Here is a 23,326-nt window from a genome sequence, read left to right on the forward strand (position 1 = left end):
GACACTGGTCCAGCCTCTGGCTCAGAGCAGAGTCAGCTGTGAGGCCAGAGCAGGTTAATCAGGACTTTATCCCATCTGGTCTTGTAAACCTCCACACGCTCCAGTCCCCTGAGCATCTTGGTGACCCTTCGCTGAGCTCACTCCAGATTATCAATGTCTTTCCTGTATTGGGGGACATTAAAAATTGGATGCAGTATTCTAGGTGTGGTCTGGTGAGTGTTGAGTAAAGGGGGATGATTTCTTCCTTCTGTCTTCTGGCTGTGCTTGTGTTAGTACAGCGGAGGATGCTGTTAACCTTCTCTGTCATAGCGCACTGCTGGCTCATGCTCGCCTTGCTCTGTACCATGATTCCCGGGTCCTTTTCCACAGAGCTGCTCTCCAGCCAGTAAGTGCCCAGTCTATATTGTTGCCAGGGTTTCTTCCTTCCCATGATCAGGACTTTGCATTTGTCCTTGCTATGTTTCATAAGGTGACTGTTGGCCCATTCCCCCAGTGTGTTTCAGGCCCCTCTGGGTGGCAGCCCTGCCCTCCAGTGTATTGACAGGTTCCTCCCAACCTGGTGTCATCTCCAGTCTTGGTGAGGGTGCACTCGCATCACCTCCTCCAGGTCATGGATAAAAGGTTAAACAGCAGGTCCCAGGAGAGATCCCTGCAAACCTCCACTTGTTGCAGGCATACATGCAGAGTGTGTGTGGGGGTTGGGTTTTTTGGGTCTCTTTCTGGAGATGGATGTGGCAGTTGCCTTCCTGCACTTGTTGGGGACCTCTTCCAGTTTCCATGACCCTTCAAAGGTGATAGAGAGCAGTTTTGGCAAGGACATGAGCCTGGTGTTTCAGCACCCTTAGACCCCATCTCGTCCCATGGACTTGTATGGGACAGGTTCTCTCAACCAATCAGTCCCTGACTTGATCTTAATCCACTGGTCCTCCCTCTTCAACTCTTTAAGTGCAGAGGCCTGTTACTTTGTTGGTGAAGAGTGAGACAAAGAAGGCATCGTGTGCCACTGTCACCAAATCATACCCCCTATTCAGCAGCTGTCCCGCGTTTTCCTTTTTCAGCCTTGTACTGCTGAGACAGCAGTAGAACCTTTTCTTGTTACCCTTGATACTACTTTTTTGTTTGTTTGCATTCCTTTCAATCTCAACTGCAGTTGAGCTCTAGCTTTCCTGAGACTGAGTGGACAGTGTTTCTAAATTCCTCCTTTTGTAGGCTGTCACTGCTTCCATCTCCTGTGTGCTGTCTGTTTGCATTGGAGCTCTGCCATGAGTTCCCTACTTAGCCAGGCTGCTCTGCTGACACATCTGCTTGTTTTCCTGGGTGTTAGGATGTTAGGAAACAAAAGATGCTGTATGCATAGTGTTGACTCGTCTCAGGGGGTTAGAATATAGCCACTTGCTCTGCTTTGCTGCACTTCTGCGTTGGCATAATCCTTTTTTGGGAAGTTTGATGGAAGGGAGCTTGCATTTTTCTCAGGGTTGATGTGATTATGTATCCCCAGCTATACAATAGTGCAACTGTACTAAAGAAAGGCCACGCAAGGCACATCTCAGCACTTTTAATCTGCTCTTATCCTCTGAAACTACAGAGTGACTGCTTTGAATTCTGCGTTTTCAGCACATTCACGTCTGGTATTTGGACATCAAGAAGTGGTGCCTCTTGATGCATTCATACATATTTAAGCTATCTGGTTATCACTTACAGCACATTTTGTAAAGCCAAACAAACAAAAAACCCAAACCCAGCTCTCTTTCCAAGATGCTGCATCCTCCCCTGAGTGACATCTGGGGAGATCTGTTCCATCCTTCTCTGTTACTTACTTGAGCTTTTTTAATTTAATCTCAAAACGCTGTTCCCAAGTTCAGAAAACAAATTCTAAACTAAAATGCCTTCATACTGAGGTGCTCTGACATAACAGGAGCCAGGTTTAAATTTGCATTTTCTTGAGAAGGATTGGATGGGGAGAATCTGTGTTAGCCGCTTTCAGAGGGCGCAAATAGTCTGTAGTGAAGTGGAAAATAAGTACTAGCCCTGGTCTCGTATTTGACTCCCCAGAGTTGTCAGTCAGCGGGAGGGGAATAAGAAACGAGCTGGTAACTGAAGCTGTGCGTCTTGGGGAGCTGGGGAAGGAAGCAAGGACATGGACAGAAAACCAAGTGATGCACAGAAAGAAAATGAGTGCTCTCTTTCATGAAAGGGCTTTTTATCATGGAAACAAACCTAGATTCTTTCTACTGAAGGAGTGTAGTAGTTTGCTTAAAACTAGGTTTTATGGTCACTTTGTTAATTATTCATCCAGATAAGGACCTATTTGTTGCTTTTTAAAATCTTTGTCTCTTGAGTACATTTGTATTTATGTATATGCAAACTCTTTTAAAGGGTTTTTTTTTTTTTAAAGGGTCTTTAATCCACTGAAATAGTTTGAAAACTGTCACAGCACTGCCTTCTTTTGCATGATAGATTTCTAATAGGCTCTTAACATCATGATAAAGGAAATAACTGGTTTCATTGCCTGAGGTAAACACTTGACATAAATCATAATGCTGTGTAAATGCCAATTCCTTATATATTTTCTGTCATGCCCTAAAAGAAAGGTAGTTTGTACTGTCTAGGAGGGGGGAATATGGGGTAAAATTTTGAAGCAGAGAATATTCCTGAAGAGTGATCTGTCAGGGGAACAGTCGAACGTGCCACTTGTGGTGTGTTAAATATCCCAGCCTGCTGAGAGATGAAAAGTAGTAACCGAATGGCAGGAGGTGGCTGAGACTGATGGTATCAAGTATTTAGAGCACGACAAGTTAATATATGTTGTCAACTTTGCATGGTTTGGCTTTTTTTAGCACTTAAGGACTATAAAGTTGTGTTACACTGGTGTAATTTAAAGATAAGTAGAGATTAAGGAGGAAGGTCTGTATTCTAGTTTTTTGTAGAGAAAGATGGGTAATTGATATTTTCTTACCTCGTGGCAGGTAAAAGTTAACAGGACTATAATTTCTGGGTTTTAGTACAACCTTACTGTCAAGTACCTACAGCGAATATCAGAAAATCTGGTAACTGTTGTAATCCTGCCACCTTTCAGACCCTTCTTTTTTTAATGTATGTGTGTTTCTGTAAAGCCCATTCCATGCCTGCTCTCTCTTTTCCCAAGGTGTTCAAACTCTTTGATAGTCATTGAGCAACCTCTATAAAATTAGAAGTGGAAAAGGTGCAGAATTTTGCTCAGATGAAAACAGTGAAGAAGGCCAAGGGGATATCATCACTGTTAGTGTGTTCTTGGGGGAACAGACACTAAGCATGTGTAAGCTCAAGGACAGTATTTGTGCAAGAACAAGTAGATGTGAAGTATGAAGACCTGCATTTAGAAAAGCAAGAGCATTGGAGGGAGTTTGTGAAACATTCAGTCGGAGTGCCTGGGACAAAACTCTGCTTTTAATGTGAAGTTTGATTATGTTTTAGGGAAAGGGAATGTGTACTGTTTGTGATTACAGGGGCTGGACCCAGATCATGTGGTCCTTTTTTGGTCCTGTGTGTCCATGAGTGCTGTTACTTATATACAGGATAAAACAAAACTAAGTGGCTTAATCTTCCTTCTCGCTGATCTCAAACAGTGCGTAAACATAGAACCTGTCTGATGCTTTGCAAGAAAGCTGCTGGCTAAGTAACAGCTGCATGCCTACAGTGTTCTCAGGGAACTTGTGGCAAGAAAATCGGGAAGGGTGCTCACTCGCACTGGTCATAGGCTGAGCCCCTGAGCTCCGTGACTCGGAGTACTGAAGACAGTTTAATAAATTTATACAGTGTGGAATCCTGCTCTTCCTCTGTCAGAAGAGTATAGTCACCCCCTCCCCAGTGCAGCATCCACCCAGGGAGCGACAGCCATGGCTGCTGGGGCTCAGTGGTTCAAACTCAGAGGGATTAGTCTTGTTGAAATCTGTTTCCCTCGTCTTTAAGGGCCTATTTCCATAACTTTATTAGGACCTGGTTCTATTCAGTAGTCTGCTGGATTATTCATGTTTATGTGGCTTTTGGGGAAGACTGAAAATACCTATGAAGCAGCTGGTACTCTGAACCTTCAGAACAGGTGCTGGCATGCTGGGCCTGTGAGGGGTGTCAGACTCTTCCCATCCTCTTAGGAGGGGAAAAAGTCATTGCCTACTGTCTGCATGATATTTGTTCCCTCTTAAACTTATCTTTGTTCTTTTGGTCAGTCTTTGGACAAATAAGCCAGGGTCCAGTTGCTAAACATTTTTCTAATTGTTAAATTACTTGTTTTCTTAATCAGAGGAAGATAATCTCAGTAGGTAAGTGATTGTGGACTGAACAGATTTGATCTAAACGATTGACCATCTCTGTGTAATAAAACAGAAAATGAATGTTATAAAGAAATCAAAACCCATGCTGTAGGTACATGTAAGGTATGTCTGCAAAATCCCGATCAATGTTATTTGTAGATCTTTAAAGCATAAAGGTGCTTTTATTGCATTTATTTGTTTCCTGTGTCGAGTTAAAGCCTACTTGGCTATCAAAGAGCGATTTGCCGTTACGGTTGTGCAGGAGTGTCTGGCATCATAAAAGTTTGATCTGTGCTAGTGGAGATGTTTTAACACTAGGTCTGTAAGAGAACAGGATATTGTTCTTGTCCAAGGGTTGAACACAGGGGATGTGGTTTCTTTAAGATCTTTAGCAGACAGTAACAATTAACTGGGACTGTTTATACAAGGAGTGTATTAGGAAACAGGCAGTGACAGTATTTGGATGAGTTACTGGTCTGTTACATTTCACAACAAAGCAGACAAATGCAGAGGATGCCAGGGAGTTGTGCTGTTGTTCTGCAGTCAGGCTGTCCTGTGTGCTGGTAGTAATAACACTTGGAGGGATATTTGGAGCTTGCTTCCATCCCTTGTGGCTTTCAGACTTGTAGGTCTCAATGCCCTCAGTAGACTGGTGATTTCTTTTTTCAGTAGATGGAGTTAATCTGCAGTGTGTGTTAGAGCCCTTCTCTTCAGTTTCCCTCACATTTTTTTGCTAGGATAATCACTATTTGATGGGGGGGAGGGAGAGGGGAAAGGAGAGGTATATTTGGTGTTCAGGCATGTCTAGAAAGTATAAGAAAACTTCCTTGCCAGCTAAGACTATTGCAGAGCCACACGGTGTGATTCAAAAAAGGGCTGTATTTCAGGAGAGAATCCTCTACCATAACGATTGGCTGTGTCTTCTAGTGTTCTCAAGCCTAACAATGGAGCTTAATAATCAAAATAGTATATTGTTAAAGTAAAATGGCATATTGTCCTATACCTGCTTACAGTTTTCTTCAGAAAATTCCATAGATCTGGCTGAGATGAGGTCTGAAAAATGTGTATCTTGTATTGATTGGGAGTTGCTTTATTGCACTGAGACAGTCATTAAAGTATTTTAGTTATTAGGTCTACAGTGATAAGAGCCTCTAATTGTTTGGAAACTGGAACCCCAAATGATCTTAGTATGTAGCGTTATAATTGATATTAGTATTTGTGGATGTTGGAGATAGAAGCAGAACAAATAAGCATCCAAATAAATTCCTTTGCCTTAAATGTTTTAAGGACTTGTATTATTAGTATGAAATTATTTTTGTAAGAGTTAAGAGTAAACTTATATAAAGTAATAGTACATGAGTTGTCTGTATTAAAGAGAGTTTTTCACTCTTCAGTTCCATCCTGTGTTTGCTCATTAGCTTTATGGATGTATGAAGGATTGAAAACTTTCTTTCCCTCTTCTCTCCAGGAGTGAAGGTTGGAATAGCTACAGAGAAATGACTAGCCTGGTGATCTCTTACCTAGCAGTTGATGCTTTCTCACTTTCTCACTTTCTGCTCTTCATCTACAAGAGTTTGTACTAATGAACTTTGTTAAATTCTTACCTTTGTTCAACACCCGTTAAGTTTACAAGACTGTTCACAGTCGGTATTTTAGTCTTGAATTTCCTACTGTTGATGGATGATCTGCGGCCGTCGGATACACGCTGTGCTTGAAGCTAGAGGGATGACCAAAGTGGCAAATGAAAGAGCTTATGTATGCCAGCCTTGGGAAACTTCTTTGGCTTATTTAATTGCTGTGTGCATTGTGTTTATGTTGAGTCCATTTTCTCATTTGCATTTCCTTTAATTTTGATGGTGATAACTTCCTTTTGTTAGGATTAATTTAAAAAAAATATTCTTCCATGTAGGACACAGCTTAGGCTATGGCTTTGTGAACTACGTTACTGCAAAAGATGCTGAAAGAGCAATAAACACACTGAATGGCCTCAGACTTCAGTCAAAAACTATCAAGGTAGGATGTTTAGATTTTTTCAGTCTTCTGTGAAAATGGCACTCTAATAAACTTCATTCTGGTGGTAAGGCTTGTGTGCTCTCCAGCTGCAAGAAGGGTGGCATCTGGGAGAAGAGCAGTGAAGTGAGCTGTTAAGCCTCTCAGGTTTTGTAGCAGCTTTGTATTCAAAGATTCCCTTTTTTACATTCCCACCATTTTTACAGCATTAGGTGGGACCATTCCGAAGTGTTGCCAGGCTTTTGAAGTCACGTGCATCTCAGATACCTGATGATCTCTATTTTAAATTGTGTTAATACACGTGCACTCCTTTTCTGAAATAACAGCCAGTACTGTATGTAGGAAATCACACCTACTTAGGTGAGATTTGTAACTTTCTCTGGTAGCAGAAATTAAGATAGAAAACTGCACTCTAGCTGATAAAATCTTTTCAAGGCTTTCAAGAACTTGTGCTGTCAATATAGTGTTTTGTGTGATCTGTGGTTACTAACAGGTCCAGTATGAGAGTCAGAACTTCAGACAGGGATTCTTCAACGTAGCAGATAAGTTTGAAAGCATCAGTATTAGTCTGCTGCTATCTCTTTATAGCAATACTACTGTATTTTTTATCTGTTGGATAAGCTCAAACTGAATGGAGTTATATAGCACCCTGAACATACGTTTGTTGGTTTTTTTTAAAGGTTTCCTATGCTCGCCCAAGTTCTGAAGTTATTAAGGATGCTAATTTATATATTAGTGGACTACCAAGGTCAATGACACAAAAAGATGTAGAAGATATGTTTTCACGTTTTGGACGCATCATCAACTCACGTGTGCTTGTGGATCAAACTACAGGTGAGTTCTGTTGCATTAGCTTCATAAAACTGTAGTGTATGTAGCACGTTTGACCCTTTTCTGAGACTGGCAGTTCTTAAACTAAATCAGACTTTCACAAAGTAACAGTAACATCTGGTGTCAACCACTGATACAAATTTAATGGGATATCTTTTTCCAGTGATTTTTTTAAAACACAGAATGACTTGGCTGTCTCCTTTGCTAGCTTGCAGTCTAAACCTCAAAGCATATTTTATGCTCTTATTGTCAGGCTGAGCTGCTGGTTTGCCAGATTACTCTCTTGCTATGACACTTGATATTACTGTAGTGCAGTGTGCCTCTGGGCAGTGTTCCTAGTCTGGAGTGCTCACATTACCTTTATTTTGCACATACACAACTATTATCCACAGGTAAATTCCAGGCCATAGTTATATATTAAAAAGCAAAACAACGTTTTGTCTTTTATACTAACTTGGAACTCTCACAATTTTCTCATATTTTAAAACATTTGAGGTATTACCAGTCCTCTGTGGTTACTGCTAACCAAAAGAATTAACTTAATACACTTAGTACTACCCTCTTGAATTTTCTGGATGTATTTTGTTTATTAAAAAAAGAAAGAAAAGGGGAAGTTGCTTAGTTAAGCACTCAGCTCAGGAGAGACCAAAGTTAAGGATTTCCTTTATAATGTTAATTCTAACTCTATTACAGTGTGTTTTCAGAGTTATTACTTCAGATTATATAACTGAAGAGCATGTCTTATCCTGTAACCTTAGGTGTTCTGTGTTTTTCAGTAGCCCATACTGGAGAGAACTTTTTGAAATACACTTTTCATTGATTATGCATGTGCTACATTAGAAGCTAATCTAATTCTAGCAATTAGATAGTGTTAAGTATTTCCATCAGAGCTAGCTCCTTGGACAGGCATCTGCTTTTAAGTGTTTTGATTTGGTCAGACCACACTGTAAATTTGATTGTGCGTAAGAGAAATCTGAGGTGACTAGGTGAGATCTGGATACTGACATTGTAGACACCTGCGTCTTGAGCGAGGAAAATCCTATTCCTCCTTTCCTAGAAAGGAGGATTCATTTTGTCCAACTTCGATATCCGTGTCGTTCTGTCTCTAGACCTGGTTATCTAGGTGACAACTATAGGTAGAAGCAAGAAAAAGAATTCTAGAGCACAGAAAACAGGTGTCCAAAATAGTCATCCTTCTCTGGCTGCCAGTGGAACCTAGATAGCTAGCATCTGTCTTTGACAGGGCTATGAAATGAGATGACAGAAGTCATACAATTAAAATCTCTCCAGGAATAATACAGTCTTCGTTGAGTGTGCTGAGGCGTGATGCTGTCTAATGCAGTGTCAGCTCAGAATATACTGCTTGCTCTCAAATAACCTAAATAATGTATTTATTGTTTGAAGAATGTATTCTGTTTACATTATAAAGTTTAATGTATGCATAGCCTGGGTTTCCTTTCCCTTCAAGAATGCAGCCATACCTTGGCTTTAAAACCTGTTTCATATCTTGGTCTAGTCCCAGTTAGGACAAATTTTTAATTTGTGCTTTTAGATACACCTTCTCAGCAGAGGTTGTTCCCTAGCTTTTGAGAATTAATCTGTTTAAAAATGTTTTCTACAATATTTCTCTTTTTAAGTGAATGCTATGATAGATCAAGTGGGACGCACTAAGACAAACAGCATGGAAGTGCAGAAGTAGTAACAGTATGTTGGACTCCGGGATAGTCCTTGCTGACTTCTGGGCAGTGCTGCTGTTCTGTGCCTTTCCAGGGTGGGGCATATGCTTCCTCCTGGCACAGAAGGGCTGATCTCAGCAGTATCGGAGCATATCGTGCAGTCAGCTCTAATTTGATGAGCTGATCTGGTTCAGCCTCCTGTTTTGGAAGTAACCAGCAAGAAATCAAAAACCAGAATAACTTCTTCAGAGGTTGACTCCTTTCCAGATCACTCTAGAAACACCAGCCAGACAGCTGCTGCTAGCCATCTCCCGCTGTTGTTCTGCAGTTCTTTTCTTCAAAAAGTACAGTGACTTAGGAAATAGGCTTTCTCTGTGTGACTTTGCATATTTAACAACATGCAGTAAACGAGATAAGTTGTTAGTTATGGAAGTTCTCCCAGTGCCCCAGATGAAAATACACCTTTCCTAGAGACCATTCTATGGGTTGTTGTAGGGGTTGGGTTCCCTTTACTTGCTGCTGCGTGCCCAGGGTTTTGTCATGCTGCATTTCTTTCTGTGAAATATAAGAAATAATGTCTAATTGTTGTAAACAGCTTTGTGATTTGTGTGATAAGCTTAAACAACTTCTGAAACTGTCTCTGAAGATTGCCCTCTGTGGGTGTAGAGTAGAGACAGCATGAAAGTGCTTGATACGGCCCTTTCTGAAACGGAGCTGGTAAAGTCCTAGAATTTGTCTAGCCATGATATCTGCTTTGGAATGAAATTTGAACAAAATGTACCCTTTTAGCTTCACTGTGACAAACAATATTTCCAGACTATGGTCAAGTCACAGGTGAGAAGCAAGGGGTGAGAGGGAGAGATCTCGATGTAAGGCATAACTTCTACCTCAGTCAGGATAACAGCATTCAGTGCCTGAGGTCTGGAACTAGAAAAAAAAGTATGCAAATGTTTAACAGCAGTGTAATTGTTTCAGTACAGTTGCCAAGAGGTAATTCTTAATCAGGTTTTAATGAGTTAAAAATAAGGTATGTGACAGCTAGAAATAATGTATGTGATATAGATGAAATTGTGATCTCTTCATTACAGAAAGTTAAACTACTTTAGTACAGTTCGACCTTTGTGCCCTCATCTATGAACCAGAGTGTGTTTTCAGCATGGAAAGCTGAAAATATTTGCAAAATGGTGTCAATTTTGTGTTTGCAGATGCTTTTTAGTGATAATCAAAGCTAAGGGGTTTTGTTTTGTTTTTAACCAACTGGAATTAATTTTTTTTTTAATTCATTTAAAATGTCGGGAGGCTTTTTTTTGTTAATGGAAATGTCAGTTGGTGAAGGGTTTCATGGAATTCTACCACACTGGTGTTTTTTTAAGTGTTTGAGTCACTGTGGTTGTTATGGCTGAAATGAACGTGTTAATTTGTCTTTTGTTTCTTAATTTTGTACTTTATCCTCTAGCTGCTGAAGAAACATTAGTACATGTAGAGAACTTGGAAGCTGTGACCACAGAAATATTTAACTTTTTCGTTTTTTGCTTTCAAAGTTATTTTGAGTTTATCCTGAACTTCAATTTTTTTTTTTTTTTTATTGGTTTGGTTAAAAGGTTTGTCCAGAGGGGTCGCATTTATCCGGTTTGACAAAAGGTCAGAAGCAGAAGAGGCAATTACAAATTTCAATGGTCACAAACCCCCAGGTTCCTCCGAACCCATTACAGTGAAGTTTGCAGCCAATCCTAACCAGAACAAAAATGTGGCACTGTTATCGCAGCTGTGTCATTCACCAGCTAGACGGTTTGGAGGGCCAGTGCATCACCAGGCGCAAAGATTCAGGTAGGTTAGGAAGAATAATGCATTTAAGGCTGTACTACTGTTCCCGTGTCCGTCTGGGAAACTGTACTCTTGCAGCTGTGCAGTAATACCTTCATTGCAGCATGTGTGAATGAATACATAGAGCACTATATGTCCTGCAGTGTTATGTAAATAAGTTGTTGAATTAAAATATGATTAAAGTAAAATCTTACTTGTAAAATTTATATTTAAGTTAATTATATAAAGCTACATACACTACGGTGTCTATTTCTTCAATTGAGTGTATAGTGAGATGATAGAAAGTAGCAGATTCCAGATGGGTATTGGTAGCTGCTTGTCTCAACAGATCCCCATTCTGTAGTCCATATATCTGAATGCAGATATAATTTGGCAACCTAAAGCTCTGAACCATTGGTTCCAGCAGGGAGGTGTCATAGTAAAATAGGACCCTTATTTCTGATGAAGAGATTCTGTGGGATTTCTGCCTACATCTTGAGCTGTGCAGTGTTCTCTAAGGAAAGAGTCCTCATCAGTTCAGTAAGATTGAGTAATTGCAACGTGTTGTCTGCTTCCAGAGCTGTGGAAGATATTATGTATTTTGCCTTTGAGAATTGCCTTAGTTGCTCTGAAAATATGAATTGTTTGAATTTGAATTGCTTTAGTTGCTTAAAGGAGGGTGTTGATAGTTGGATTGTGCTCTGGAAAATGCATTATATTGACTGTCTTGCAGATAAGTAATTGGCTTTGTTAAGAGATGTGCTCATGAGAGTTTGAGAGTAGTGTATCCCTGTTGAAAACTTGCTTTTTTAATTCTTTTTCTCCTCTGAGGTATCCAATTAGCCCAGTAAAATTGGACTAAAAACTCAAATAGCTTTTTGCAGTGCTACTGTTACAGTATTGCTGTGACCTTTCCATAATGCTTTAGTTCAGCATTTTAAGAACAGCTAGGTGTAATGTCTCCCCAATGAGAATTAGTACTTTATAGTCATCTGTTGTTTTACACTAAGGGTGATTGAACAGGTTCCTCCAAGAGCCTGTGGAGTGTCCATCCCTGGAGATGCTCAAAACCTGGCTGGAACGGGCCTGAGCAACCTGCTGTAGGTGCCCCTGCTTTGAGCAGGGAGGTTTACTAGAGGATTTCCAGAGGCCCCTGCCAACCTCAGTCATTCTCTGATTCTCTTCATCTGCAGCCCAGGCAAGTTTAATACAGGCAGCTCCTCAAATAAGATTTCATTTCCATGAAGCACTCATCCAGATCTCCACACCCAAACCTTCGAAGCCACACCAAGGAATGAAATTCTATGTTGTTGGCAGTTTGGTGAACTATTGAAAAACTTACACTTTTGCATCAGCCAGGGCTTCAGTGTGTCCTGGTCCTAGTAAAATCTTGAGGCTTATGTCTCAGGTTTTCATTCTTAATGTAATTGGATATTTTCATCATCATTCTTCCCCTTAAAATTTACAACAGAATTAAGATGCATCAGAATAAGCAGTACAAATAATATTCACATCCATAATTAAGATACCAAGTAACTTTAATTCTGTCCTGTAATGATCACTCAGTAACAGTAAAAATGATTATTTATGTTAGTAGTTGCAGGTGAAACTAAATTTTAATGACTGGTTTGTTCATTGTTCTTTTACTGTAGCATTAAGAGCAGCACTGGTGCTATTTGAGTGCATTTCCTGGGTTTCTGTAGGCATGGGTTTTCACAGGTGGGGATAAGACAGAAGAAAATGTCTGTGTCTTTGTGTTCCATTCCTGCTTCTGTGGTAACTATGTCCACTCAAGTCGTCTGTGCCCAGTGCTCATTTGTCAACACATTTTGGTCAACTTCTGCTCCAGGTTACCAGCTTGCTGATGAAGATTTTTAGGTACTACAGGTTGGCAGAGGGTAGTGATAGAGCAATTCTGGGCTAAGCCACGCTGTTACAAATACACTATGGAGACAAGATTCACCAGCTGACTTGCCGAGAACTGTCCATCTCTTCATGTTTTGTAACAGACTTGCAAGAACTTTAACACTTACTATAAAACTTCCTTCCCTCAATCACGTGTGCATGCATAAGCATATGTACATGTATGCACAGCACACACACCATCCCGCAGCCCTTCTGACTTTTCTTCTCACCTTTGGTGTTAACTGCAAGTTTTTCTAGTGAGTCTTCCTTAAAGGATGTTGAATTTAATGAGTTATAATTATTCATACTGTGGTAAAGCTTAGGAACCTTAGCTTGGACTGAGTCTTGTTTGTTTTGTGTAGTGAACAAAACATGATGAAAGGATAAGCTGCTTCGGAAGAGCTGAGTCTGTATAAATTACACTTGTGGTCTCTGCTACAAAGAGGTTGAATACTTAAACTGGCATTTCGATTACACTTCATCTCATTCCATCATATCCCTGTAAATCCAGGATTAAACCTTTAGTATCTCTAATTTGTAATTATTAATTTCCTACAGATACCACTCAGACTCTTTGTTTAATGTTCTGTTAATCCTTTGTAGTTCCTGTGGTATTTGTGGCTCGCATCAGGAACTGGTCTTAATGCCTTGTCCTGCTGGAGTGCTGGGTTCACCTGCTAATTCTGAGACACAGTCCAAAGTGTGTTCTGTTTCCATCTGGGAGGAATGGTGCTTCAGCATGGGATTGTGCTTGGAGGATAGAGAAAACACCTGGGGCAAGGCTTTCTTTCGGGTATAAGATTTGTTTGCTTAAACAAAATGGCAGATCTTTAGGTGTTGAACTCTGATGCAATTAAGCAGTTTAGCTCCTAAAGCTTGAGAAGCTAGGGACAGCTTGAGAAGGCTGTCCCTAGAACTCCTGTGCTTTTACAGTTCACTAGAGCTTTATGCTAGAACAATGTTCTTTCAAATCACAAAAGTATTCCCAGTTCAGTTGGTTTTGCTTTCAGTCTTGTTCAGGGTTGGAGCCAGTTCCCACTTATTTTAATGGGCATACTTCTATTGATGTCAGAGTCCATCAGTTAGGTCCAAAATGCTTGAAAGGGGAGTTGTTATTTCTCCATAATTCCTTGATCAAGGGGAAATGCGAGAAAGCACTAGTGTGTTTAACCTTGTTGCTGACGTTATTGATCGGACAGCTCCCCATGCATCTGTTTTGTTTCACTCCAGTGAAATTATTTAAATTTTCAACTTTGAAGCAAATTTGTAATTTGGGTGCAAGTTGCCTGTGTTGACAAAGCCACAGAAGAAAACAGTTTGTCCAGAGTAGTACTTCATCAAAGTTCTAGAAGTATGTGGTACTGAAACCCCTTATTTTGATTGCTGCTGCTCTCTGATATGTGGCTGTTTAATTTAGTACCCTGTTATTTCAGGCTTAAAGCTTGTATCACTGAATTCTCAACAAGACTTGTTTTGTACACAGTAGATTGTTCCTATCTGTATTAGGATATAGGAGAAAAATTTGCTTGTGGGGAAAACAGTGGACGTGACCATTATCAGTGTAGTTGAACTCCTGCTCTTTATGGAACTGTTCAAAAATAGAAAGATTCCAAGCTCATGTGCGAAGGCAACATAGGCTAATATTTAAAAATATTACTGCTTATTAGCATTGTGTAAGCTGTGGGATTGCTCCCACTTGTGATGCTGTGTATAGCTGTTCTCCAAAATGAATTTATAGGACTTTCGCAGAACTAAAAATAAATTGTTTTCATTTAGGAGCGTCATTTCTGAGATTGTCCTCTAGTGTGTTAAAATAATCCCAGAATCTATTAAATGAAGATGTCTGTCTCATAACTGTAGAGCAAAAGGTTGTTCACATAAATGAGACGCTTATAAACTGAAAAAGATATAATTAAAAATATACTGTGTTGATACTTAATGTCACAAGATGTTGGAGTTTTGAGGCTAGCATGACTTAAAAGAACCATCCATAGATAACATCATCTACAGATGCTTAGGAAGGATTGAAAAAGCCATGTGGAGGAGACAGAACAAAAATAAACACAACAAAAATGAGGACACCGGCAGTAAGTATGAGATCGTTTGAATTACAGTATTAATGGAATTCTTAAAACATTTTCTCTGAAGCATCTTGGATCTCTGTGGGCTTTAGTGTTTGCCCAAATCTTGTAAACATCCTGAATAAGTATAACTTTCTAAGAGTCATCTTAAATTTGTGTGATCAGAAAAATCTTTTCCTGTAGGACAAGGAGGTATTACATGTCAGCTGCTCTGTGCCAGGCTACGTACAGGCTGTTATCCCAAGCTAACCAAGAGATCTTGTGTCCCTCTTGTGCAGGCCTTCAGTCCAGGATAAGCATAGAGATTTATCAGCTCAGCTGAGTTGCAGTAGGAGCCCGCTCTACTCATCGTGAGTGCTCTCGCTCATGGCCCATGTCCTGTGTCGTGCTTCCAGGTGGATGCAAGTCTAAACGTAAATTTAGCCTTCCACATAGGTCTAATCCTAAGCTATGTTTACTGTCACTTTTGCAATTTTTTTTTTCATGGTTGCTTTTTAACCAACCAGAAACTTTTGTGAAAAGTTTCTTTTTTCATGTAAACTTGCAAAATATGGCTTAATTTTGGAATCATATTAGATCTGGGTAAGAGGAATATTATGTGTGAAGTGATATTTCCTATTGTTGTGTTTTTCAAATGACTTTTCAAGTCTTCTAGGGGTGTTTTTACCCTGTTGTTTTTTTAATAAACCAGTAACATTTTTGTGAATCAAAGCAACAAGAGAAGAGAATCTGTTTGAAAGTGTATCCAAAGAACAGAGGTACTTGCTATTTTAAATTATTTTGCCTATAATATGCATTTAGACTTGTTGTCTTCCTGTGTTGAACCCCCAGCTGCTCTTCTACAAGTGTTTCCAATCCTTGATGTACTGTTGATCTGGGCTTGTGGGTAGAGCCCGAGGCTTTATAGCAAGCAGGTTCAGAGCTACACTGACTGCTGGAACCAACGTCAAGCAGTTCTGAGCTTAGTGATTTTCTGCTCCCATACACGTGAGCGGGAATCCAAGACTGGTGATCTGTTGAGATGAAAACTTTCCAGATATTAAGATAAATACATCCTACCAGATCATTACTCAAATGGAAAGAAGCTACAGAGCTGAAGGTGTCTGTCAGAAAAAGTAAGTGTATAAAGCATGCAAACGCAGGAACATTTTTAAATAAAAGCGAAATAAACAGTAGATATGTCACATAAATCATCAGATCACATGGATTAGTGCGTCTCATTCACATTCTGATACTCTTAACTGCTTTTTCAGTTTTACTGTAGTACAAGGATTCCCAAACTTGGATTTGCTTGGGGCTGGCCAACAGTGGCAGCAGCAGTGAGTATGTGCAGCCTGAGCTCAGGTGTGTCCACACTGTGCTCTGGAAACACCAGTGGCAGGGAGCCAGCTGGGCCAGGTCAGCTCCGGTGCCTCCAGGCAGCCCACAGCAGCTAGGGTGTGATGGAGGGGAAGGCTCTGTGCCACCAAGGCTCCCCCTGCTCTGGGTCCAGGAGGGTCCGATAGCTCAGGCGTCCAAGGAAATGAGCTCTCTGAGCACTGGAGAGCTTGGGGCGGGGGAGATCGTGACTGAGTGGTTATCTTGTGTGAGTGCATCAACCGAAGTGCCACACTGAACATGAGCTGACTTCCCTGTGTGTATGTGTGTGCTGCTGCAGCTCTGCTCCCCTTCCTTCTGATGCACGTTGCCTTGAGCCCTCCCTTCTATATAAAGACAGCAGCAGCTCCTATCTTTATGCAGGGCAAGAAAAAGTCAGTGGGGAAGTGTTTGGCACTTAATGCAGCGTTCACTGCCCAGACATCCATTCCCTGTTTTCTCCAGGTCAGCAGAGAATCAGGAACTGCCACCGCCATGTTCTTGGCAGAGAGCAGCACGTGTACCGCTTTTAAGTGGTTTGCATATCACCAGTGGTACACCACAGTTTGGGAACCCCTGGTATAGTATAATTATATTTCTACAATCACGTGACCTCACATTTTTAAATAATACATAAGCACAAGGGATCAAATAGAGTTTTTTACCTTAACTTTCACATTTCCTGACCTTTGAGTGCTTAGCTGTGCAACTGTAATATTGCATTAAAATATTCTGAAGCTTTGAATTTCTAGGATGGAGAGCAGAAATAGAATAAAGGGGAATTAGGGATGTGGGTTATAGGAGAAGAGAAAATAATACAAAGCAAGACATAAAAAGGAGAGGGTTTTTGCTTTATGTTCTGCATAAATACTGCTGGGGTACTGTGCAGGAGACGGGGTTTAGGAAGAGTGAGTGGGTAGGTGTTTTAAAAAATCCAGTTCAGTAAAGTTTTCCTAGTATGAAGTTGGTATAAAATTAATAAGAAAACCATACATGCATACTGAAATTGTAAAACTGTGTACTTAAATGTGGTTTGCTATTTTGATGTTTGAAAGCTACTCTAGTTAGAATATCTGCATAACCAGTATGAAGGAATAAAAACCTGAGATTTAAATTCTGTAGCTAGAAATGTGGGGCATCCCAGCTACTGAGAATTGACTAAGTGCCAGTATTTCCTTAGCTGCCTAATAGCTGTGAGTATGCACAAATGTGCCTTATCTGGTATCCTGCTCGTGTTGGGAGTGTTTGCCTGCACCTGCTGCCTTATGGTGGAAAAGGGAGTAGGCTTTGTTCTGTTCCACAAAAAAAGAAATTTAAATTAATACGCACACTCTCTACTCCTAAAAACAAAACTCCCTCCCTCCCCTGCCCCAGCAAAACCCAAAGAAACTCTTTGACTTAAGAGTTCCCAACGTGCTCTTTTAGAGGCAAGAACAGGAGGATATGGGATGCAAACCCCTTGAGCAGAATAAGTGGGAGATGCCCGAGGGTGGCTTGAAGCAAGCTGGGGCCTCTGGGGAGGTGTTGCCTGTTATCCGCACTCGAGTAGTTCTGCACTGATGCCATGGAGCACTCTTAACAGCCTGGCTGAGTTTCAAAGATCAACCCAGGTCCCCTGTGAAGGTGATCACATAATCTTGCCTTGCAACTGTTCTGTTGCCTACCTATGTCTAAGGATAGTACCCTATTGATAAAGTAGATGGAATACTTAACTTTTTTTTTCCTGGCAGCTGTCAATTTGATTGTCAATTTGAATGGGGAAACATTTCTTTCTGGCAGTTTTGATGTCCATGTAGAAAATATTCATTCTCAGTTGCTTCCCATTCAAGTTAATTTGCTTAATTGAATTGAACTTTTACATGAAATATTGTGCTTTTTATTTGCTAGGTTCTCTCCTATGGGTGTAGATCACATGAGTGGGCTTTCTGGTGTAAATGTTCCAGGAAACGCATCTTCTGGCTGGTGTATCTTCATCTACAACCTTGGTCAAGATGCTGATGAGGGAATCCTCTGGCAGATGTTTGGCCCCTTTGGTGCGGTTACCAATGTGAAAGTTATTCGAGATTTCAACACCAACAAGTGCAAAGGTTTTGGTTTTGTGACCATGACAAACTATGAAGAAGCTGCAATGGCCATAGCAAGTCTTAATGGCTACCGCCTGGGGGACAAAATCTTACAGGTTTCCTTCAAAACCAACAAGTCCCACAAATAACTTGCTCGTGCTTTTTGTATGGAATAGATAATTGAGTGACAGAAGTTGAAACATTTTTGTTAGTGTAAAACTCATTTTGCGCCAATTTTCACAAGTGTTTGTCTTAGTCTAAATGAGAAGTGAAAAAGGTTTTATATTCTGGGATGCAACTGACATGTTCAAATGTTTGAAATCCCACAATGTTAGACCAATTTTAAGTTCCTTTAAGTTATTTCATTTAAAACATGTTAAAAATCCCCTGAAATCTTAAGTAGATTGCATTAACTAGACCCTCTGGATGGTGGTAAAATTGAAGCATGCTTTCACTTATGAGACTAACATTTGTTCCATTGAATGTTGTCTGCAAAAACTGGAATTTTCTGAAAAATATCAGGCTGAATTCATTAATTTTCTTGTTTTTTGTGTTGTTGTTTTTCCTACCCATTCCCCTGACCTTCTCTACCCCAGACTCGGTAGTATGGAAGAAAAGTTGAGAAATACTAATGTTTTAGTTGACAGTAAATTGTTTGATCAATTAATACTCATTACTACATCTATAGTTGAGGATTAGGCTTTTTAAAGTCAAGGTCTTGTAAGTAGTAGCATGCCAGCATAACTTTTAACACCATTGATGAGGTAAGTTGCACACTGAGCAGTGGCCAAGCTGTCAAATTCAAAGGTTTTAGAAACATTACTTTTAAAGCCCACTTTCTAATAGGAATGGACCAAAGAGTTTCAGAGAAACTCCAGGAAGATTTCAGAGTCAAAATGAAACTCCAAAAAGAGAGTGTGAATATATGTTGCTACTTTATCAAACTGAATCTCTTCTGTCCAAATATTTAATGCATGGTGCACTACTTACTGGTACATTGTAATGCAGCAAGATACTTACTCATTTTCAAAGATCATTATAGTTTGAATTCCTTTGGTAGTTGTATTCTGTAAAGAAAAAACAGCTATAAACATTTGAGCATTGTATTTCTCGCATCCCTTCTAATGAGTGCTAGATTTTTCTATTTTAATAGGATTTTGTTTTGACAACTAGCTTTACTTATTGAACACTCAGCAGAAAAGTACTTACTACTTGCAAGTTAGATATTAACAAAAAAACCCCTTTGATTTGTAGATTTAAAGATTAATCCCCCAAGTTTTCTGCAGACTGCCTTGAAACTTTGAGTTGTTCTGTTTCTGTTAATTTTCTTTTGCTTTTTTGTGTTTTTTGTTTGTTTTTACTTTTGCATTTAAGAACATTAAATTTGATTTTGTTTTGCTCAAATTTTGTTTTGTTTTTTATTTTCTGTTATTTTTTTGCTAAGTATTGCACAAAGTGTCCAGCTTTCAACGAGTGTTGTTTTAAAGAACTGTATTCCTCCTTAAGAGTTTTAAGTTACTCCTTTGACAGATGAGAGGAAGAAAAAGGGTTGTGAAACGAGAACACTACAATAATCTGTCACATAGTTTCTATGTGCCATGGACTGATGTAACCCTGCAGGTGTTCTTTGCTAGGAAACCTGAAAAGGATTACTCTATCAGGTAAAGGCTGTGTAAGGGTACTGTGCATGACTAGAGACTTGGCCTGGGCAACTTTCAGGCCTAGTGTTTAAGTCCAGTTACCAGAAGGTAGAGCAAATGTGAATATGAGGTCAGCGGCAGTTCTGTTGCAGTGTCTCCTTTTTTGTGTGTGAACCTCTACCAGTCCCAAAGTTTATTTTCAAATTCCAGAGGCTGTTCCATGCCGCCTGCTCGTATCGCTCCATCCCTAGCTGACCCTGCCTTGTGTTTGCAGTCATTTCTCCCATTTCTGCAGTAGGATCTGCAGTCTTGCTCAGCCCATCAGCATCTCTGCACGCTGCCGCCGAAGAGCGGCTGAACGAGCTGCCCGTCTCCATTAATTACCTTCAGCTCTGTCTAGGAAATGCTGTCGCTGACGTTTCTGGAACTGCCTATGGTGTACTTAAAGCTGTATAGATAGGCATTGGCACAGCGGGCAGCCTCCCACTGTTCTTGAGCTTGTGTGCAATGAATCTTAGTGGGATTTTCACTAGTAATACATTCAGCCTTGCCTTTCCTGCCTGTTCGCTCTACCATCTTCTGAGAAGCATGATGGGCTGTAAAACAGTGGCTGTGACAGAGCAACCAACCAGCTCCCACCCCCCAAAGTGTGCTTTCAGACTGTCTATTCCACATGTTTCCACTAATTTATCATCATTCATTGATCGCTTCAATGAATACTGCTTGAGATTCAGAAGCATTCAGGGGAACTCTCCCAAGTTAAAATTCTGTAGTATGGAGAAGTCCTCCTACTGTGTCCCATCACCTCTTAACCTCACACTGTCCTGTTCCACAGGAGTGGGTGTGCAGTCGTTTCCAATTTCCTGTCATTCTCTCTTGCTTTATTTCATATAAGATTAATTCTCAAACTAAATGGGAGTTACTGTTTTATCACAGCATTTAGATGGGTGTTCTGACTTCCAACAAATGACACCCTAAATGTGACTTTGCATCAGTAATCACTGCCAGCGTGCTGGTCGTTGCAGCCGTACCAGCAGCACACTGCTGTGAGCTCACCAGCTGTCACTTTTTTAAAAAAAAACTTTTCTTGGAGGCTTTTTGGCATCACTGTCATCTGACTGCTTCCCTGTTTTTCCATCTCCCATTCTTTGCTAAATAAGAAGGACATGCAGGAAACTGTTTCAGTAGCGGTATGAAAACATCTCTTTTAGGAAACATCTGATCCCAGCTTCATTTGATAGTTGCTCTGAAAATAATTACCAGGCAATTTGTGTGAGCAAAGAACTGCTGCTTGGGTCAGGAAAAGAGGAAGAAAAAAATCCTGCTAAAATATTAAGAGCTGATAGCAGAAGTGTATGGTCTGCACCATTCTAACAGTCAAGAAGTACTTGGCCTAAGTATCTGGTCAAGAAAAAATTGTGTAGATATTCTCGATGCTTTTGGTCTTAAACAACAGCCTGTGCATCCTATTAGTAAAGACCAAAAGGAAATTTCTGGAAGTGGAAACTAAATTCTAACAACAAATCTGCCAGCAGTTCTTCTACCCAAAAAAAGGTAGGAGCAGCTGGTTTCCTCACCATGTCATCCAGCATACCCTCCTTTGAAGATCTCCCTTGGACATACTTGCTTCAAGAGAGGTTTTTGCCTCTTAATTCTCAGGGGGTTTCGAAAAACTGCAGATAGATTCTGCTTTTCATCCTTTAATTTGATGAAACAGACACTTCTTTCAAGTGACAATTCTGTCTCTGCTTACACAATCTTTGCAAAACCAAAGGCCTGTCTCAGACCAGAGGACTTACATTTCTGGTGAGATGCAGTAGGCTCAATAAATTCATGAATACTAGAAAGTCTTGGATGCTGGATTAGGATGTGGTGATCAGATTTTAAGGACCTGGATTTGATGGTCCATACTGGAGATGTGCTACAGGGAACAGCTGTGACGGGAATGTTTTGGGGTCCTTTCGAATAGGTTGGAAGTCTTGCAGGACTCCCCCAGGTACCTGCTTCTGAAGGATCAGGTATAATTCCTGATGAAAACACATAGTTATGGCCATGCTGCTATTTCAGGGCCTCGTGTGTAGATGTCAGAGAGGATTTACCATGTCTCAGGGGGCAGTGCGTGGTGGTTTTGTGCCAGCGTTTCTGAAAGGATCAGTCTGGCTTTCCTGAACCTGCGGTTTGGGTGACACCATTTCCTTTTTACACTGACTTGATCAAACAGACAAATACGGCAGTAAAATGAGGAGTCTTATCTGTCTGTGTTTAAAAAGAAAAGGGGGGAGAAGGCTTTTTCATCAATCTCCTTACGGTCAGGGTAGCTAGCCTCAGAGCTGAAGATCTGCCGGTTGGGAATAGGAATGGCAAGACCAGTGATACTGTTGTCAGGCTTCAGCTGGGCTCTATATTCAAATGGACCTGTCTGCTTTGTGTCCAAAACTCACTTGCTTTCACAAAGAGAGAATTTGTTTGCATGTGAATACTTAGCACTTCAGCAGAAACTGGCCTTTGCCTCTGTAGCTTTTTCCGGTGGTGAGTCACCCTGGGTTTTCCCTTCGCTGGCCGTGAGCCAGCTGGTTTGGAAGGCAGCGTGCAAACCGGCCACCGTTGGCTTCTGTGGCAATAAAAAGGCTTCTTACTATGCAAGGGCAGGCTCGTACGTTGGGACTTGATCAGTCTTCAGGACTTCGAATGTTAAGCCAATTATCTTTTTCAACTGGTAAAATTTCCTAAATATCTGGTGTTAATTTAATTATTGTTTTGTCACTTTTGGCTTTAGAATCACTTTGTTTTATCTTGGTATTTCTTTTGAAAGGGAAACTCTGCTGCCCTTCTTTATACCTTTTCTCCACTTTTTTCAAATACTACTTGTATCTGGTACTCCAAGAAGGCTCTTACCAGGCCTAGGCATGGCTGCTAAACATGCTTGTTATGGGGCTGCTCCCAAAATTGCACGTGAGCAGTCTTCATTCTTTGCGAGACTGTGGAGTTTCACTCTAAAACGAGACAATGCCTAGTTGAGAGCAAGACTGTCCTGGTCGTGGTTGAAGACCACCTCTAAACTTCTCTGAAGGTGTTCTGGGCTTTAGTTGTGTTGTACAGAATAAAAACAAATTTTGGAAAATAAATCTGGTTTTCTTAGTATGTAAAAAAAAAATTTGAGTTTTGTCAAAATTAAAATTCCTTGAAGGCTTTATTCAGACTTGGTCTTTTCTAGTCTGTTGATTTATTGATGCAAGTTTTTATTCCTGCTCAGTAACTTACATTTGCTTCCCAGATTTCCACTATGAATGGAATTCACCCTTGTGCAGAAAGCTAGCCACAAGCCTGATCACAGTTTAAACCTTCTGTTAACCATTTGCAGATAGGGGAATTTCACAGTAAATACAGAAAAGGAAACTCTAATGTTGCTGTGTACTTTGTATAAGCTGGCAGAGGCGAGTACAGTTCCTTCAGATGAGGAGATGGCGACATCAGAAAAGCTATAAACATGAGTGGAATCAAAACAGCTTAGTGTGTTTAGTTTTCTTATGATTCCATTTTAGATGGTGTCTGTATATTGAAGTGTTGAATTTATTTTGTTCTTCAAGCTACATCATCATAAGTTTGGTTTACTTGACACGCTGTGCTCCACTCTTCTGTCTGAGGGAGGGGAACTGAGCCAATGCAATTAAT

The 23,326-nt window shown here is 40.4% G+C and overlaps 1 protein-coding gene across 6 annotated transcripts in view; it reads left to right on the forward strand.

Annotated features, from left to right (window-relative positions):
- ELAVL1 (ELAV like RNA binding protein 1) overlaps positions 1–22,851 on the forward strand; it is a 47,043-nt gene extending 24,192 nt beyond the window's left edge. For 3 of the 6 annotated variants that reach the window (XM_074851611.1, XM_074851610.1, XM_074851608.1), the window contains exons 3-8: positions 6,199–6,302; positions 6,980–7,133; positions 10,408–10,633; positions 14,874–14,945; positions 16,417–16,530; positions 17,839–22,851. In XM_074851611.1, coding sequence (XP_074707712.1) covers positions 6,199–6,302; positions 6,980–7,133; positions 10,408–10,633; positions 14,874–14,945; positions 16,417–16,530; positions 17,839–18,163 — 995 coding nt within the window. In that variant the 3' untranslated portion in view covers positions 18,164–22,851. The remainder of the gene's footprint in view (positions 1–6,198; positions 6,303–6,979; positions 7,134–10,407; positions 10,634–14,873; positions 14,946–16,416; positions 16,531–17,838) is intronic. The other 3 variants (XM_074851609.1, XM_074851612.1, XM_074851613.1) reach the window with 3 other exon arrangements.
- The last annotated feature ends 475 nt before the right edge of the window (positions 22,852–23,326 follow it).

Source organism: Strix uralensis, chromosome 27 (assembly GCF_047716275.1).
Source record: "Strix uralensis isolate ZFMK-TIS-50842 chromosome 27, bStrUra1, whole genome shotgun sequence".
NCBI classification, from domain to species: domain Eukaryota; kingdom Metazoa; phylum Chordata; class Aves; order Strigiformes; family Strigidae; genus Strix; species Strix uralensis.